This window comes from Chiloscyllium plagiosum, unplaced genomic scaffold (genome assembly GCF_037043375.1).
Source record: "Chiloscyllium plagiosum isolate Xiang-an unplaced genomic scaffold, Cpla_swu_hap1 HiC_scaffold_53X, whole genome shotgun sequence".
Lineage (NCBI taxonomy): Eukaryota > Metazoa > Chordata > Chondrichthyes > Orectolobiformes > Hemiscylliidae > Chiloscyllium > Chiloscyllium plagiosum.
The window spans coordinates 16152215-16171045 of NW_028270191.1; the positions used below are offsets into that span (position 1 = coordinate 16152215).

At 38.7% G+C, this 18831-nt stretch overlaps 1 protein-coding gene across 3 annotated transcripts in view; it reads left to right on the plus strand.

The window, feature by feature from the left end:
• The window catches only part of LOC122543353 (electroneutral sodium bicarbonate exchanger 1-like), a 449950-nt gene that overhangs the window by 419336 nt on the left and 11783 nt on the right, over positions 1-18831 (plus strand). For all 3 annotated transcript variants that reach the window (XM_087985536.1, XM_087985538.1, XM_087985537.1), the window contains exons 22-24: positions 3844-3978; positions 12379-12476; positions 15209-15322. In XM_087985536.1, coding sequence (XP_087841662.1) covers positions 3844-3978; positions 12379-12476; positions 15209-15322 — 347 coding nt within the window. The remainder of the gene's footprint in view (positions 1-3843; positions 3979-12378; positions 12477-15208; positions 15323-18831) is intronic.

Consider the following 18831-nt stretch of genomic DNA (forward strand, 5'->3'; position numbering starts at 1 on the left):
ATTACAAAGGGATCTTGATCAAATGGGTCAATGGGTTGAAAAATGGCAGATGGAGTTCAATCTGGAGAAATGCGAGGTATTGCATTTTGGTACAACAAACAGGGTAGGGCTTATACAAGTAATGGTAATATTGTAGGACAGAGTGACCTTGGGGTTCAGGTACATAATTCTTTCACATATAAACAGGGTGTTTAAAAAAGGCATCTGGCACACTTGCCTTCTTTGCTCAGACCTTTGAGTATAGGAGTTGGGGATGTCATGTTGAGGTTGTACAGGACATTGATGAGGCCTCTTCTGGAGTACTGTGTGCAATTCTGGCCGTCCAGTTACAGGAAGGATATTATTAAGCTGGAGAGGGTTCAGAAGAGATTCACCAGGATGTTGCTCGGTATGGAACGTTTTCATTATAAGGAAAAGCTGGATAGGCTGTTCCTCAAGATCACTGATAAATTCCTTTAACATTTGTATCTTTCGATCACCTACTGTAGGGATTCAATTTGCAGAGTTGACAGCAACCATTATGATGAGTATATAGAATTTAGTTAGAGAATAAGACTAGATATATAACACATTAGTCATGCAGCAAAATCATAAGCATAGGATTTTTAAAGGTGACTTGATAGAAGTTTATAAAATAATGAGAGAGTTAATCCTAGTTGTCTTTTCCCTCAGATGGGGGATTTCAAGACGGGGGGGCACATTTTTAAGGTGAGAGAGATTTTAAAAAGACATGAGAGGCAAATGTTTTACACAGAGGGTGATTCACGTATGGAATGAACTTCCTGAGGAAGTGGTGAATACGGGTACAATTACAATGTTTAACTGTAGATGTAGTAGCAGAATTAGATACATGTACAGGAAAGGTTTAGAGGGATATGGGCCAGGAGCAGGCAGGTGGGACTAGATTAGTTTGGGATTATGTTTGGCATGGACTGGTTGGACTGAAGAGTCTCATTTTGTGCTGTGTGATTCTAGGACTGTATGAATTGTAGAAGATTCTGAGGGAACTTGATAGGGTTGATGCAGAGAGGTTGTTTCACCTTCTGGAACAGTCTCGAAGCAGAATATCCTTTCTAAAGTGTAGTACCAGACATAATCTCAGAATATAGAGCTGTTCATTTAAGACAGAGATAAGGAAGAATTTCTTCCCTCAGAAGGTAGTGAATCTGTAGAATCCTTTACGGCAGGGGGCTATCAAGGCTGGCTCATTAAACATATTCAAGACTGAGACAGACAGCATTTAATCATTAAATGAAAATGCAGGAAAGTGGTTTTGAGGATTATCAAATGATGATCAAATCAGCCATGATTTCTTTGAATGGCAGAGCAGACTTAATGGGCTGAATGATTTACGTCTGCTACTACAGCTCATGGTCTTTTGATTTTATCATGAGTGCCAGCATTAAGAAGATCCTTTGTGCAATTTCCGCACCATTGAGGTCTCCTTCGCAGTTCCCCTAAGTAGCCACTGGTTGTGTCACACTTTCTTTCGTCATAGCACCCATTATGTTATTAACAGAATCTAATTTAACATTTTCATACTTTAACAATACTATTATAATCAGCATGCAGTGCAAGGATGACACATTAATACTAACAGGTCATCCTTAATTTGAAAAGTGGTATCCTTTGTTGCAAATCATAAACAAAAGCAGCAGGTTCCTTCAACATGCTGGACCTTCCCCTTGTATCAGGCTTCCCTTCTTTAGCCATTAACATTACTCTTTGGTCACCCATGCTCTAAGACCTACCTTGTGTCTGCTCCTCAAGATCACTGATAAATTCCTTTAGTATTTGTATCTTTCGATCACCTACTGTAGGGATTCAATTTGCAGGGTTGACAGCAACCATTATGATGAATATATAGAGTTTAGTTAGAGAATAAGACTAGATATATAACACATTAGTCATGCAGCAAAATCATAAGATCATTAAGTAACAAGTACCAATCAAACAGGATGGCTCCATATTCTTTCTTGTTGCCTCGTTTCTTATCAAAGTCTCCTCAAACTACCTGAGGGAGCATGGATCCACTCTTGGGAGTTTCTTTCCTCTATCTGTTTCAACTGGAGCCCTTCCAAACTTAATCTTTCTAGAACATTTTCAGGGATGGACAATAATGGCTCCCCTTTAACACAAGATGTTCACTACTATATTGAACTACTTGTCCAACCATGAAGTCCATCCTTTTCATGCCCTTACAGAATGCTAAGGATACCATGAACAGGTACAGAAAATAATTTTTAAAATCTAAAGGAATGCTGGCCTTTTGAGCTAGAGACCTAGAGTACATTAAAGGGTAAAAGTATGTTGTACCTATGCAAATATCTCATAAAACCATACCTAAAATCTTATGAGCAGTTCTGGGTACCATACATTAGGGAGAGTCAGAGAGTCATATAGCTTGGAAACAGACCTTTCGGTACAACTAGTCCACTCTGTCCTAGGAAGAGAGTGCAATGTGGAATTATCAGAATGATACCTGGATTCCCAGAGTTATATTCTCAGAGGTTACACAAACTATGGCTGTATTGTCTGGAATTTAAAAGATAAATGGATCAATTGATTGAAGTTTTTAAAACTGAATAGATAGGGTAGATAAGGGAGTCCAGAACTAAGTGGCACAGTCTAAAACTTAGAGTCTGATCTTTCAGGAGTGACATTAATAAACACCTTAGTAAACACCCCAACACAGAAATGGTAGTAGAAGTTTGGATCTCTCTTCCACAACTAACAAATTATGCTAGATTACTTGTAAGCTTTATATCTTAGATTTATATCCAAAGAATGATAAGGAAAATGGGGCAAAGACGGGTATATGGAATTAGGTCATAGATCAGTCATGATCTAATTGAATGGCAGAACAAGCTCAGGGCTGAATGGCCTATTTCTGTTTCTTTATTGAGTCTTCTGAATGTTGCTGATCTTGTATATATTTCTTCATAGCTGCAACTTTGTTTAGGATCTCATATTAAAAATAATTGTTAACCTTTCACTTAAGGCCTCACAGCATCACTTCAAACCAAATATGGTGGACGCACAACTCCTCATTCATGCGATCTCTTCCTGCATTGAATGTAATTTTACTTAATACACTATTTCCTGACTCCAAACAGGCTAATTTGGCACACCTACATGCATTTAAGAGTTTGTGGGGCATTTTAGTTTTCTACCATATATTCTGGACAACTTTCTTGTTTCACTGCTGGATTTGTGAAAAATGCATTTTTTTCACATATTAAGTGCCTCTTGCTCACTAATTTGTGCCTAGCTAGCAGGATGGTTGGTCATTGTATATTGGAGTGAACAATCTCCCATAAATACTTGCAGAATTCTGTATTTCTGTACATTTGAACGAAAAATGCAAAAGAATTACAAAAAGAATGAAGAATTTCTCTTATGTCATTAGGTCTTTCAACCTCAGATATTAGTATATGCTAACATTGAATTTTAATACTGTTTATTGTTTATAATTACTGGTATTTATGAATTTTATTGATGAAAAATACTAATGTAAATATTAACATTGGTCTTCTGTGGTAACTAGATTTTGTGTGTGCTGGAATACTGATCCAATTGAGCAACAGATAATGTAACAAGGATTGTGATACCCATTATATATGCCACTTCTATGTAGCATTATGTGGCAAAGCAGTAAACTGCATTTCTCCTTTTAACAACTGGGGAAAAATGACAAAAGTGAAGGTCTGCCTTGTGAGAAAGGAATTGTGTACTTTTGTTTTAGTATATGTATTAAATTTAATTGTTAACAATGAACCTTTTTCAACTGCTATGTGCATGCCCTCAATATTTCTTAACCTGATCTCTGATGATATATTGCAGGTATTAGCTCTAGTTTTTGTTAGAAAATTGATGGACCTTTGCTTTCTGAAGCGTGAGCTAAGCTGGCTTGATGATCTAATGCCTGAAAGTAAGAAGAAAAAACTGGACGATGCCAAAAAAGTCAAAGAGGATGGGGTAAGATTTGATTATCACATTGGATTACAACAGGGAATGAATATGCGGAACTAGAGTGCGATTAAAGGGAGAGAAAGTCAATGCTTTAATTCCTTCAATGTGCTCTCCCATCTCAGAAGAAAATAATACTTATATATGAGAAATTTATTTTGATGTTTTAGTGAAAGTTTATAACTAGAGATTTTGCTTGGGGTCTTCAAGCCATCAGGAACATTTGTGGCATGTATATTGGTACATAGATTGCATAAGTACTACCCTAGCTGGAAATGTGTTGCTGGAAAAGCGCAGCAGGTCAGGCAGCATCCAGGGAACAGGAGAATCGATGTTTCGGGCATAAGCCCTTCTTCAGGAATGGGGAAAGTTTGTCCAGCAGGCTAAGATAAAAGGTAGGGAGGAGGGACTTGGGAGAGGGGCGTCGGAAATGTGATAGGTGGAAAGAGGTCAAGGTGAGGGTGATAGGTCAGACTGGAATTCCTTCGACTCCGCCGCATCTGCTCCCAGGAGGACCAGTTCCAAAAATGCACAACCCAGATGGCCTCCTTCTTCAAGGACCGCAATTTCCCCCCCCCCCGACGTGGTCGATGATGCCCTCCACCGCATCTCTTCCACTTCCCGCTCCTCCGCCCTTGAACCCCGCCCCTCCAACCGCCATCAGGACAGAACCCCACTGGTCCTCACCTACCACCCCACCAATCTCCATGTACAGCGCATCATCTGACGTCATTTCCGCTACCTCCAAACGGACCCCACCACCAAGGATATATTTCCCTCCCCTCCCCTATCAGCATTCCGTAAAGACCACTCCCTCCGTGACTCCCTCGTCAGATCCACACCCCCCACCAACCCAACCTCCACTCCCGGCACCTTCCCCTGCAACCGCAGGAGGTGCAAGACTTGCGCCCACACCTCCCCCCTCACCTCCCTCCAAGGCCCCAAAGGAAACTTCCATATCCGCCACAGATTCACCTGCACCTCCACACATATCATCTATTGCATCCTCTGCACTCGATGTGGCCTCCTCTATATTGGGGAGACAGGCCGGCTACTTGCGGAGCGTTTCAGAGAACACCTCTGGGACACCCGGACCAACCAACCCAACCACCCTGTAGCTCAACATTTCAATTCCCCCTCCCACTCCACCAAGGATATGCAGGTCTTTGGACTCCTCCATCATCAGACTACAACAAAACGACGGTTGGAGGAAGAACGCCTCATCTTCTGGCTAGGAACCCTCTAACCACAAGGGATGAACTCGGATTTCACCAGGTTCCTCATTTCCCCTCCCCCCACCCTGTCTCAGTCAAATCCATCAAATTCAGCACCGCCTTCCTAACCTGAGATCTTCTTCCCGACCTCTCCGCCCCCACCCCAGTCTGACCTATCACCCTCACCTTGACCTCTTTCCACCTATCACATTTCCGACGCCCCTCTCCCAAGTCCCTCCTCCCTACCTTTTATCTTAGCCTGCTGGACAAACTTTCCCCATTCCTGAAGAAGGGCTTATGCCCGAAACGTCGATTCTCCTGTTCCCTGGATGCTGCCTGACCTGCTGTGCTTTTCCAGCAACACATTTCCAGCTCTGATCTCCAGCATCTGCAGACCTCACTTTCTCCTCTAAGTACTACCCTAGACTGTCTTTCCCTTCACCAAGTCGGCTGTTGATGTTCAATTAATGTAAAAAAAGTTTCATATTTTGATAATCTTTTCAACTATACAGTTACATGCAAAATCATGCATTTGCATAATACTACACTCAACTAGTAATTTACCAAATATGTTACAGGTAACTTGATACAAGTCGTCAATATGCTATTTTTGTCAACTTGTTTAAAATTTCCTGAATTAAACTCCATTGCTTTTTTGCATCCAATGGGTAGCCTTGGGCGCAGTCTCACAGGCATCTGAGCGATGTGGGCTATGATGAGATTTGTAGCAAAATCGAATGAGAAGTCTAGCGAGGCTTGTCTCAATATTGGGAGTATCTTGCTCCAACTTTTATGCATCTGCCAAGAATGAGGCAAGTTTCTCACTAGGCAGCGGCAAGTTGCTAGTTAAGAGGGAATATTGCTTGTTAAATGCCTTATTAAAACTACAACTCGCCTCATTAATATTCACCTTCCTATTTTACCAAACACATTAATCAAGCTAGATGTCAAATAATCTCAACACGGAAATCAGCAGGTACTCAGCGATTTCAGTGTATTGCCTTCATGTTGCTCAGGACCAAACAGCATCTCAGGGCAATATCCATGGGCAGCATCTGCATGCAGCTCTCATTCATGGATATTAGCATCTGACATCTGCAACCCCTCACAACACAGGTCCAGTCAGCTCTTGCAGCAGTAGCAGATCACAGCTGGAAAAGCCTTCTGTACAAGAATAAGTCAGCCAGAATTAGGAATAAAATATACTTCAAAGTCTGTGAAGACCAGAAGGAGTCTTACTAAAGCTGAACAGGAAAATCCGAGTCATGACCCAGGAAAAATGTACATCATATTGGACTCCAGAAGTAAGTCTCAGTAGAAAGATGAAAATGCTTAATTTTATGGTAAAATTCTGGAAACTGAAAGAGGGCATAAATCATCTTATTTATCCAACAAGCATCTTTTCAACATTAAAAATTCAGGACAATTCTTCTAAAATGAGGTTATTCTTCAATAAATTATTTAAACCAGCAGTACAATTGTTCTTATTAGAATATAAAAGTCAAATGCAGAAGATGATTTTATTGAAAATAATAATTTTGAAACTTAAACAAAGTTTTATTTACACCTGAAAATTCTTAAATTTTTCTTAAAATAACAATCAATTACAATTTAAAGCTTCGTTGGAAGATTTAATCCAGTTTATCAGTAATTAAAATTTAATTGCTATTTTAAAAAAGATTTATACCAGCTTGAAGCCATAGTTCAAACTTAAAGATAAAAAGCTGAAGATACAGTAGAAATTATATAAATTCTTAACGATTTTTACAATTAAAGTAAACAATTTATTTTAAACACAGAAATGGCAGATGCAATGTTACCTGACAGAGAATTGGTCAACATGGAAGAAACAATTCATGAGATACAGAATTGCTTCAGGTCCACACACCAAATCACAAGCAGAACAAATTAACATACTGCCTTATTCTGTGGAACCATTAGCAGACTATTAATGGACAAAAACTTGAAATAGATACTGATCCATTTGACTTTAAAGTATTTGTCAATTCTTTCACTTTAAGACGCAATCATATTATGGAGAGCAAGATTCAATGAAAGAATACAGTTTCTAGGAGAGCCTGTTGACAGCTTCATCAATGATCTGTACATATTGTATGTATCTTTTGAATATGGAGCATTACAACTAGAACTAATTAGAAATAGAATTGTTGTCAAAATTTCTAATTCATCTTTCAGAGCTTTTATAATTAAAAGAAGGTCTCATGTCAGAAAAGGCTATCCAGCTTGTTTTAGAAGCTGAGATACAAAAAAACCACATCTCTCACCTTCATAAGTTACAAAACGCTCTAATCAATCACAAGATGAACCAATGAAAGATGTGCTCAAATCTTTTGATGCCAGAAGTCATTGCCCAAGATGTGGAGCAAAAACACCACACAAAATGAATGTGCAGCTCTATCACAAGAATGTCACTTTTGCAAGACAGTGGGATGTTTTCAAAAAATATGCAGGAACAATGCTTAGGAACAATAAATAAACCACAAAACCACTGTAAAGCAATAATAAAAAATTGTGATTCACAAGACATATTTCCATTAGAACATGCATATTTAGATGGTGACATTCCTCCTTCCAGTGAAACACCACAGAAATTAGGTGACCCATCTGAACCAGGCATGACAGAGGATCAAGTGTCACTGTGTTATCCAACAAAACACCTTCAGTTGAAAAATGTAAAATTATAATCTACACAGGAACACTACTACCTGCAAGTTCCCCTTCAAGTAACTCACCATCCTGACTTGGAAACATATCGCCATTCCTTCATGGTCACTGGGTCAAAATCCTGGAATTCCCTCCATAACAACATTGTGGGTTAACTTACAGCACATGGACTGTGGGGGCTCAAGAAGGCAATTCATCACCACCTTCTGAAGGGCAACTAAAGATGGGCAATAAATGCTGGCCAGCCAGGAACACTCGTGTCTCACGAGTTTAAAAAAAAACTTCCAGACACATCACAGATAAAACCAATATAAGAACAGAAGAGGGACAGCTCTTGAGGAGTTTCCTAATCCATAACCAGTACATAATTAACAAAGATAATTAGGCATGGATAATCATCTGTCAAATTTCTTGCTTCATTTGGCAATCACAGTTGAACCCTTGAGACTAAAAATGTCATGAGTCAAATAGATGCTTTCAAAGAATCAAAGACATGCTGACTTCCACAGACCTCCTGACCCAGTATAATCCATTGTTCCCAATTTAATCCATTGTTCCCAATTATTATTACTGCAGATACTTTTAGCCACAGGTATAATGCAGTGCTCTTTTAGGAACAAGCAAAAGGACACAGGAAACCAGGACATTATCCATTCAGAGCATTGTCTGATACTGAAACATAATATGTAGTTATTGAGAAAGAGACTCTCTCAGTCACCTGGGCATATGAGAGATTCTCAGATTACATTCTAGGTCTCAATGTTGTCATAGAAACTGACCATAACCCACTGGTATCCCTTTTAGATGGAAAGGAGTTGCAAAGATGCCTTCTCAATACAGAGATTTCAAGGGAAGCTGCAAAAGTCAGAAAATGCCTTCTCCAGAGCTACTATGGACAACTTTACAAGGCCAATTAAGACTTTGTCTGTGAATTTAATTCATAGAGCAAAGACTAAATCACATCAAACAGGAGCAAAAAAATGACCCAGAATGTGTCACCATTCATCAGTTACTGTGTCAATGGTTAGCTGAGAAAAAGCCCAATGGCTTGACTATGAAGCTTTCCTTCAAACATCGATAACACTTCACTATTATAGATGACTTATTGGATTTGATGACAGACTGATCGTTCCACCTTCACTTTGACCTGATAAGGTACATCAGGGATATTTAGGTATTACCAAAATTCAGAGTCCAGAGCTCGGATTGCAAAAGAAATAGAAGATCTCAAAGCTCATTGTAAGTGCTATACACAGACATACACATAGAGAGCCATTAATTTCTAATAACGTCCATACTAGATCATGAGAACAAATGGGAACTGACCCATTTATGTTCGATACATTTATGATGCTCTTGTCTCATTGCTGTTAATTATTACTCTTAGTAGATTGAGATTTTTAAAATGCATACCACCACTAATGCATTTGTTACAGTACTAAGTGAATTATTTTATGTTCACAAGATCCCTGATTTGGATCTTTGATGAGAACATTGATTCCTACAAGGGGTCCTTGATTTACAAACGTCCAGTTTATAAATGCTCCTACTTATGGACACGATCCCATATAGGGATGTAGTTTTAAAGATATGACATACAAAAATTTCCTGTACTTACGAATGGCTACTTTAAACTGTTCTGCATTGTGTTCCAACTTGTGTACAAATCAACCTCCAAACAGACTCAAGAACGGAACCCATTCACAACCTGTAGAGAGAGGAGGAAAACTTCTTCAAGGCAGGCATCCTTGCAAGAGGATTCACAGTAGGGTTAAAAACAATATTCCTGATGAAGGGCTTTTGCCTGAAACGTCGATTTCGAAGCTCCTTGGATGCTGCCTGAACTGCTGTGCTCTTCCAGCACCACTAATCCAGAATCTGGTTTCCAGCATCTGCAGTCATTGCTTTTACCCCATTCACAACCTGGAGACTGCCTGTGTACAGCTTTGCTGAACTATCAGTTCAGAACATCCACTGTGGAAGAAGGTTGAAACCTTAGCTTCCCATACTTCCAAAAAAGTTGACTCCGATGAATCTCAAAGACTATAAGAATGCTCACTGTAAAGGACAGCATTATTTACAGCAGCTAGCTACTTAGTATAATAAATATTACTGCACTGAACAGTTGCCAAACTGGGCCCACAGCAACAAGTGTAGATAAGAGATCTCAATAAAAATGATAGTGATACAACAATTGGCAGATCAACAACGTTTATATCTTGTCAACACATTGGAGAGAACTGTGCACAGAAATTGCAAAAGCCTTATCACTGCACAAACTGTAGCCCTTTACTACTGCAGTGGGATGAACCTAATGATGAACATCATGAGAAGATTATTCAGAATTCACTCCAGTAATGATCAAAGTTTGAATCCACCGTCCTCAAAACTCACATCAGTGCTCTGAGTCCAACATATGCACTGGCTGGAAGAATTATCAACCTTGATATACTTGTTAAAGCAGTTGTATAATTGGTTAAACAACGGAAAATATCTTAGAGGAGATGTTGTAGGCCTGAAAGGTTTAACTTTGAAACCTTGTATATCTCTGCCTACTGAGAAATATGTGATTGTGTCTGGGAGAAGCTAGTCAATTGGACTCGAAAAGTTAACTCTAATTTCTCTCCACAAGTGCTGCCAGACCTGTTTAATTTTTCCAGCAATTTCTGTTTTTGTTTCTGATTTCCAGCTTCTACAATTCTTTTGGTTTTTAATTGGCACTAGTTGTCCATTGCAGTTGTTCCCATCTGTTTATCATATCTCTTACTGTTAACAAGCATGTAACTTTTATTAGCTAAGTATCTGTTAGGAGATACTACTGTCGTTTGCTAAGCATAATACAGCTAACCAGTCTGACGCTAATGTAGCCTGTTATCTTAGATAGCAATGTAATGAACTATTTCTTCTAACTCAACATTTTGTCTGTTCTGTTGAGAACTTATATGAATAGTTCATCCTTTACCAGTTAATATCATTAAGTCCCTTTGGCCAGTATTATGAAAAGGATCAGTGGCAGTTTATATATCCAAGGGAGACCTTAGCAGAACCAGGTATTTGCTGTGGACATTTCTTGCAATACTTATTATTCAAAGAACCTACGTAACATTTTAACCAAGCCACTCCACACACTTGAAGTCCATCCACTAACTTACACAATGAAATTGAGTGCATCTGTAGCTACAACATTCCTTACTGGGCTAAAGCCTTTTGTGACCAGCACAAATTCTTCAGTGTGATCACTCTTCAGTATCACTCTTTTCTCCTTTTGAACCTTCCGTGTCATATGTCATTTTGAAAGCCTTCTTATTCTGGTTCGAACAATTTGTCACGCATTGATATTTACAGTCACACCTGAAACACTTGTAATGCATTCCTGAAGTTCATTCTTCTTTAAGGCTTCTGACATCTGTTTCAAAAGCATGCTTCTTTGAAGTCTATCCATGTTTGACACCCCAGTTCAATTCAATAATTTAAAGGCAAGCACTGAATTAACAATCTCAAAATAGAATCTTTGTAATCTTGCATATAGTCTGTTCAATTTCATTATATACATTTATATAATTATCTGGCTTTCTAAATTTCAGATTAGAGTTTATTCGGCTAGCACAAGCACAAAACGGGCTAAATGGTTTCTTTCTGTGCTGTAACCTTTCAATGGCTCTATTGACAAATTAACTAAATGTAATTAACTTGTGATCTGAATTAGATTGATATGTCTTTTGGACACTGCAAATCACAATTCTCAGATTACATAGTTTGGAAATGATCGTTAAGATTTTTGCATATTCCATGTTTTTCAGTAGACAAGCTGATAAACGCTCGGTGAAACCGGGTCTGACTCAAATCATTAAGTTGCTTTATTTTACAAACAACAAATGAGAATACGAGTAACAATTGTAAACAAACCTCACTTTCTCCACACAATTTTGTGTCTCTCCTTGAAAAATAAGGAAACTATACTAAGCCATGCATCACACATTTTGTGGGTTGATTTACTTTTTTGGCATTACTTAAATAGAGTTAATTCACAAATTATTTTGATGAACTAAAAAGTTAAAATGTCTGAAACATGATGAAGTAGTTTATAAATCATCCTAGTCTGTGCTTAATTAGGATTAAATACACAATTCATTTTTGTATGATGTAGAAAATTCTGAATAAAACTGGCAAAAATATATTTTAGCGCATGGAATTTGTGATCTTTTTCAAAACTAAGAACAATTTGGCATTTCCCAGTATTTGAAGTTACATAAATAATAGAATATGCTGAAAAGATATGGACTTCAGTCATGACAAGGTTCTCAGAGCCACCTCCCTCATACAGAAAAAAACCCACTTCTTAATTGCGATATCTGTGTAATGATTTGGCACTATAGTACAATAATATCCTAGGATCAGTATTAATCATCATTTTTATAAAATTGTGGATTTGGTTTAGCAGAACAACAACCCGTTATTGGTCGGGTTTTTTTTCAGTCTATAACAGTGTTTGTATCTCTCTCTAATCTAGGAATCAGAGAAAATGCTGGAACCAGGGGACGGTGGTGTGCACCTACCAATGGAAAGTAGAAAACTGCTTCAAAGCCCAGTAAAGAGTAATATTTATAGGTAATCTAGTCAATAGTGTTTCTAATACTTCACGGTTACTTAGTAGAGCTTCAATAGTTGCCATAGCGATGTTTTTAATGTTGTTTGTCTTGAACATTTCCAGCCATTTCTTACCCAGATGATATCACATATGAAAATGAAATATAAATTGCATTAACTAAGTAATAAGTAATTTTTTAAATTCTAAAAATACCAGTCTGTGTAAATGGATCAGATTTGATATTCTCTATAAATATAGAGTATATCCGTAAGTATATTGCCAGTTTCTGAGTGTTTCCTATTTATAGTTAACTTGTCTACCAAGTAAAGTGATATTTGTCATTGCCATTAATGTCGGTACACTGTAATGCCAAACTACCAAAACAGCAAGTTTGATTAATTATAAGTGTACCAGAAAAATTAATGACCTGTTGTCCAAAGATTTTTACGACGAGTTCACAATGTTGTACAATTATGTTGAGGCATGACTCCAAACCAGTATGTTCAAAAAATATTTCATATCTTGCAGCTTCATACTCTGGCGGCTAATTCTATAATTATGGTAAAACAATGCAAGAATGTATTGAATGCACTGTCGTTACCAGCAGTATTACAAAAAATGCAATGCGTGCCATCAGCAACATCCAGTTACTGCGCAAGAAAAGTATCATCCAGGCCAGCATTGTCTCAATCCTTTGGATATGTGTTACAATTAGTAGTTAATGGAAGCGTTTCTCCTCGACTTGCCCCATGCTTTTTTTCAGGTGCTTTTCAAGCTACATATAGCCAGTTGTCCCTCTCTAATGGAGAAAGATACGTGTGGCCTTTTTGTGCACTAAAGCTAATTATCTGTTGCAATGATATTCCAGACATGTATATTAAAGATGTATAAAAGAAAAATTATTTAAAATGTCAGTGACTTGAAGATTTGCGCTATTTTCTTGAATGGAACTTATGCAAAGTAAAATGCATTGCAAAGAGCGCACAATTTGTATATACTTGCAATATAGTGAATGCACCAGTTGTTCACCTGTTAACCATGGATTTAAAAACTGAAATCTGCAAAACACTGCTAATATTGCTGTACAGCATGTAGAATCTATGTTTCTTTGTTTTGGTTGACAAGCTGAGCATATGGGAAATCCTAAAAGACTGTTTATTTCCTGAGTTCCTGCCTTTTAGTGAATAAAATATTGATGTCCCAAGTTTAAAACTGCAACAGTGCTTCTTGTTGCATATTTAATAACATTTATTACCAGATCCAACATGAATATCCAACAAGTCCTGGAGCAGATGAGTATGTTTTTAAAATAGAAAGCAGCAAATCACATTTCCAGTACAGAATTCTTCATGAGGTATGTAGTGAAAGATTTTACACTCGCACAGGGAAGATATAATTTGGTTGTGCTTCTGAAATTATAATTTTAGTGTAACGCTTTGGTACAGAATTCATTATGTTTTGAAAGTATTTTCAGCTGAGTAATTTAAATAAGCATGGAAGTATCACTACTTGAATGGAACTTCCATTGTTGTGGAATAGTTACATTTTCTATGTTTCAAAGTTTTTATGTAGCGGAACAACAATACAGCACATGCCAAAATAAAATAAATTTCACAGTCTGTAGCCTAACAGTGTATTCTGCATGACCAGTCATTGTGCTATGTTTCAGTTTATTTGGGATGATCTTGGCCTCAATAGTGAGGGCTTACTTGTTGTTATAAGAAAGTGGTCATGGAACTCCTCCTCCACTGCTACTGTTCTACTGAAAGTAGGAAATACCAGGAATTTCTCCTACTGATGATGAAGCAACAGTCATAATGTCAAGTCAGGATGGTGTGCCTTGAATGGGAACTTGGAGATGTTCCTGTCCCCAAGACATTGCTGCTCTTGGCCTTCTTGGTGCGAAATTTCATAGGATTAAAAAATGCTACTGCATTAAGCTTGGTAAATTGCTACAGTATATGTAAAGATAGTACATGCAGCAGCCAGTGTGCTAGTGGTAAAAAGGGTAAATATAAGTTCCAGTGGCAAGAACACTGGTCATATAGACTGCACCTGGCCACAGAACCTCCCTTAATACTGCTAATGCAAGAAGCAATTTTGAAATAAGCGCAAAAAAAGGGCAAATACTGAACTAGTGCACGCAGTACAAGTTTCTCCACATTACACTCGTTTTGCTTGTTAAATAATTAAACAAATGGACAAAATTCCAGATATGAATTACTAACACAATATTTGAGAATCTTCATTCTGCTGAGATGTAAAATGATTGGTGTCCTACTGAAGTGATAATCATGGTTTTATTATGTGAAAAAGTATATTTCAGTCATGCAGACATGCTGACTGCTGGGTTAAACTTATGAAATGTAATTAAAACCATATTCGTTTTTGTTTTACAAAAACTCAACAATTTAATATAAGTAGTAGTATTCAGATTTGGATGCATGCCCCACAGCATATTGTGTCTTGTAAATTGAAGTTGGGAGGGGAGATTTTCCTCAGTAGTGAAAATGAAACAGCACCACAACTCATAGTAAACACCACTGTTCAGGAGTTATAGCAGCAGTGGCTCTAAACAAATCTTCGGCTCACTTGCCCATTCTCTGAGCTGAAAACAATTCTCTGACTGCCTTTATTATGTGACTGGAATTGGAAATGATACAGTTGAGTTGATTATGTATTAATCTGTTAGAATTTTCTTAAAATCTTGATAATCTCTTTCTTGATTATGGCACCTCAACTTTGATTATAGGTGTGATCCATCTGAAATTAATATCTCTGATGAAATGTCTAAATCTACAGTTTGGAAGGCACTCAGTATGAATACAGAGAGCAACAAAACAAAGGATAACACAACTTCAAAAAGGTAAAACTAGTATTCATTTAATGTAATTTTAACGTTTTTGTCATTCTGGTCACATAGTCATCCTTTCCTACTGGATCAAAAAATATGGAGTAGGCCGCTGTGTGATTTACAATTACGGTAGTTGATGCACTATTCTTGAACAAGGAAAAGGTTCCCACACAGTTAGTTTGTTTTTCTTTCCTTCAGCAACGCACAAATGTGTGCCTATTCCAAGTTTTTGAGGCAGAGCTTCAAGTCTCCATTCCATGGTGGGCTCAGTTATTACAGTTATTATACAATCATAATATACAGCTTGGGAAGTCTGGTCTGACCCCAGTCTGTGCTGGTTGACCTCAGAGTGCTAGCTTTGGTCAGAAGACGGACCTTCAATTGACCTCAGTCCTAGTAACAGAAGGGATCATCAGTCAAGGTTCTCACTGCTATCTGCTATCCAGTAACATGGAAAGGGAACATGTAGACATCCTGAGAGACAGAATCACGCTTGATTCTGGTTCTTCCCACTGTCGAATAGCTTGTCGATCTTTGCTTGTTATATTCACACTTCAATAATAATTTGCTTTGGGTAATTCAAGGCAGTTGGTATCGAGAGAACTATGCTCCTCATTGAATGACCTTGTTAATAGGGGTTAATTTTGTCAGACGTAGATTCTTATTACCTGTTTTGCATTCTTTTGTTACATTATTTAATTCACAATTTTATGGTTAGCCTCAATAAATGACAATACCAGTTAGCTACTATTAGTAATGAACCCATCAGAGATTCAGGTTCATGAAGGGACCTGACCATGAGTGACGAGAGATGGGTTGGTGGTGGTGGGGAATTTGGTAGCAGGGGCCAATTAGCTGCCTCATTTTGCAGTGGGATGGGAAGGCCAACTGTGACCTTCCCGGTTTGTGAAGGTTTGTAGCTCAGGTTGAGGTTTAGGGTGTAGGTTTGCTCACTGAGCTGTAGGTTTGATATCCAGATGTTTCATTACCTGGCTAGGTAACATCATCAGTGGCGACCTCCAAGTGAAGCGAAGCTGTTGTCTCCTGCTTTCTATTTATATGTTTTTAGTCCTGGATGGGGTTCCTGGGGTTTGTAGTGATGTCATTTCCTGTTCGTTTTCTGAGGGGTTGATAGATGGTATCTAGATCTATGTGTTTGTTTATGGCGTTGTAGTTGGAGTGCCAGGCCTCTAGGAATTATCTGGCATGTCTTTGCTTAGCCTGTCCCAGGATAGATGTGTTGTCCCAGTCGAAATGGTGGGTTTTTTTCCCTCCGTGTGTAGGGCTACGAGGGAGAGAGGGTCGTGTCTTTTTATAGCTAGCTGGTGTTCGTGTATCCTGGTGGCTAACTTTCTTCCTGTTTGTCCTATGTAGTGTTTGTGGCAGTCCTTGCATGGAATTTTGTAGACGACGTTGGTTTTGTCCATGGGTTGTACTGGGTCTTTTTTAAGTTTGTTAGTTTTTTTTTCGACGTAACAGCACTGTTCACCTCCATCAACATCGACCTGGCAAAGGAAACACTTACCACACTTTTAGAAGAGACCATCACACACACCCCAACCACCATCAATCACATTACCAACGAAAATATCATGAAGCTAGTGGACCTGTGCCTCACCACCCACTTCACCTTCAATAACATAATCTACAAACAAACCAACGGCACACCCATGAGATCTCCGCTATCAGGATTCATAGCAGAAGCAGTAATGCAAAGACTAGAACAAACAGCCCTACCAACCATCAAACCAAAAATCTGGGTCCGCTATGTAGATGACACCTTTGTCATCACAAAACGAAACAAGGTAGAAGAGACATTTAACATCATCAACAACACCCTCACAGGCATAAAGTTCATCAAGGAGGAAGAAACCGACAACAAACTCGCATTCCTGGATGTCACAGTCGAAAGAAAGGACAACGGAGAACCTCAAACCTGCGTATACAGAAAACCGACAAACACTGACCAAATACTTAACTACACCAGCAACCATCCCAACACACACAACCGAAGCTGTATCAGAACACTATTCCAACGAGCCACCACACACTGCAGCACAGACGAACTTCGGGAAACAGAGGAGAACCACCTATACAACGTATTCAAGAAGAACGCATACTCAAAAAATACAGTCTGCAGATTCCTCAAGAACAAACCACAACAAGCAGACCAAACACAGCCAGAAACCCTAACCACCTTGCCATACATTAAAGAAGTTTCAGAAATGACAGCTAGACTACTAAGACCCCTCGGAATCCTAGTAGCACACAAACCCACCAACACTCTCAAACAAAAACTAACAAACTTAAAAGACCCAGTACAACCCATGGATAAAACCAACATCGTCTACAAAATTCCATGCAAGGACTGCTACAAACACTACGTAGGACAAACAGGAAGAAAGTTAGCCACCAGGATACACAAACACTAGCTAGCCACAAAAAGACACGACCCTCTCTCCCTCTTAGCCCTACACACAGTGGGAAAAAAACCATTTCGATTGGCACAACACATCTATTCTGGGACAGGCTAAGCAAAGACATGCCAGAGAATTCCGAGAGGCCTGGCACTCCAACCACAACGCCATAAACAAACACATAGATCTAGATACCATCTATCAACCCCTCAGAAAACGAACAGGAAATGACATCACCAGAAACCCCAGGAACCCCATCCAGGACAAAAAAACATATAAGTAGAAAGCAGGAGACAACAGCTTCGCTTCACTTGGAGGTCGCCACTGATGATGTTACCTAGCCAGGTAATGAAACGTCTGGATATCAAACCTACAGCTCAGCGAGCAAACCTACACCCTGTGACCTTCCCCATTACAGATTTAACTTGGACAAAAATGGGAAGGTACAAAATAAAAATTGCTGGAAAAGCTCAGCAGGTCTGGCAGCATCTGTGGAGAGAAAGCAGAGTTAATATTTTGGGTCCAGTGACCCTGCCTCAGAAGTGGGAAAGTGATGGGTGCACTATTACAACTCTACTCATTGACTAAATGCCTCCATGCCACTAAACTCACCATGGTGAACTTTAAAACCTATCACCCACTGGCTACCAGAGCCCTGCCAAACTTGATTCTTGAGTAAAATTTCAATTACATACTCAGTTTCCTGCCTGAAATCAGGTGGCACATTTATTAAAAATTTGAATTGACTTAATTTGCATGCACACTCTGCCAATTGGTACTGAGCTTTGAGCCACCTAACCAGTAATCCTTAAAGGAATTGCTGTAAGCTGCTCAGAAAAAACTCCCAATATATCTATGGAATTAATTTTTTGTTGTTCTTTCAGCCTCATAAAACCTTTACTCCTACTGATGGTGACATGGGTGCCCTTTTATTCCCAAACTCTTGACTGATTAAAGGAGCAGCTTGATCTTTGGATAATTAACAAATTATCTACTAGTTCTTGTTTAGCATTGACAGTTTGCCAATCTCAGTCAATAAGGCCTGAACATGAAAATGGTTCTGACATTCATTGGGTGGACAGTGTGATTGCTCTGCTTAGTGTG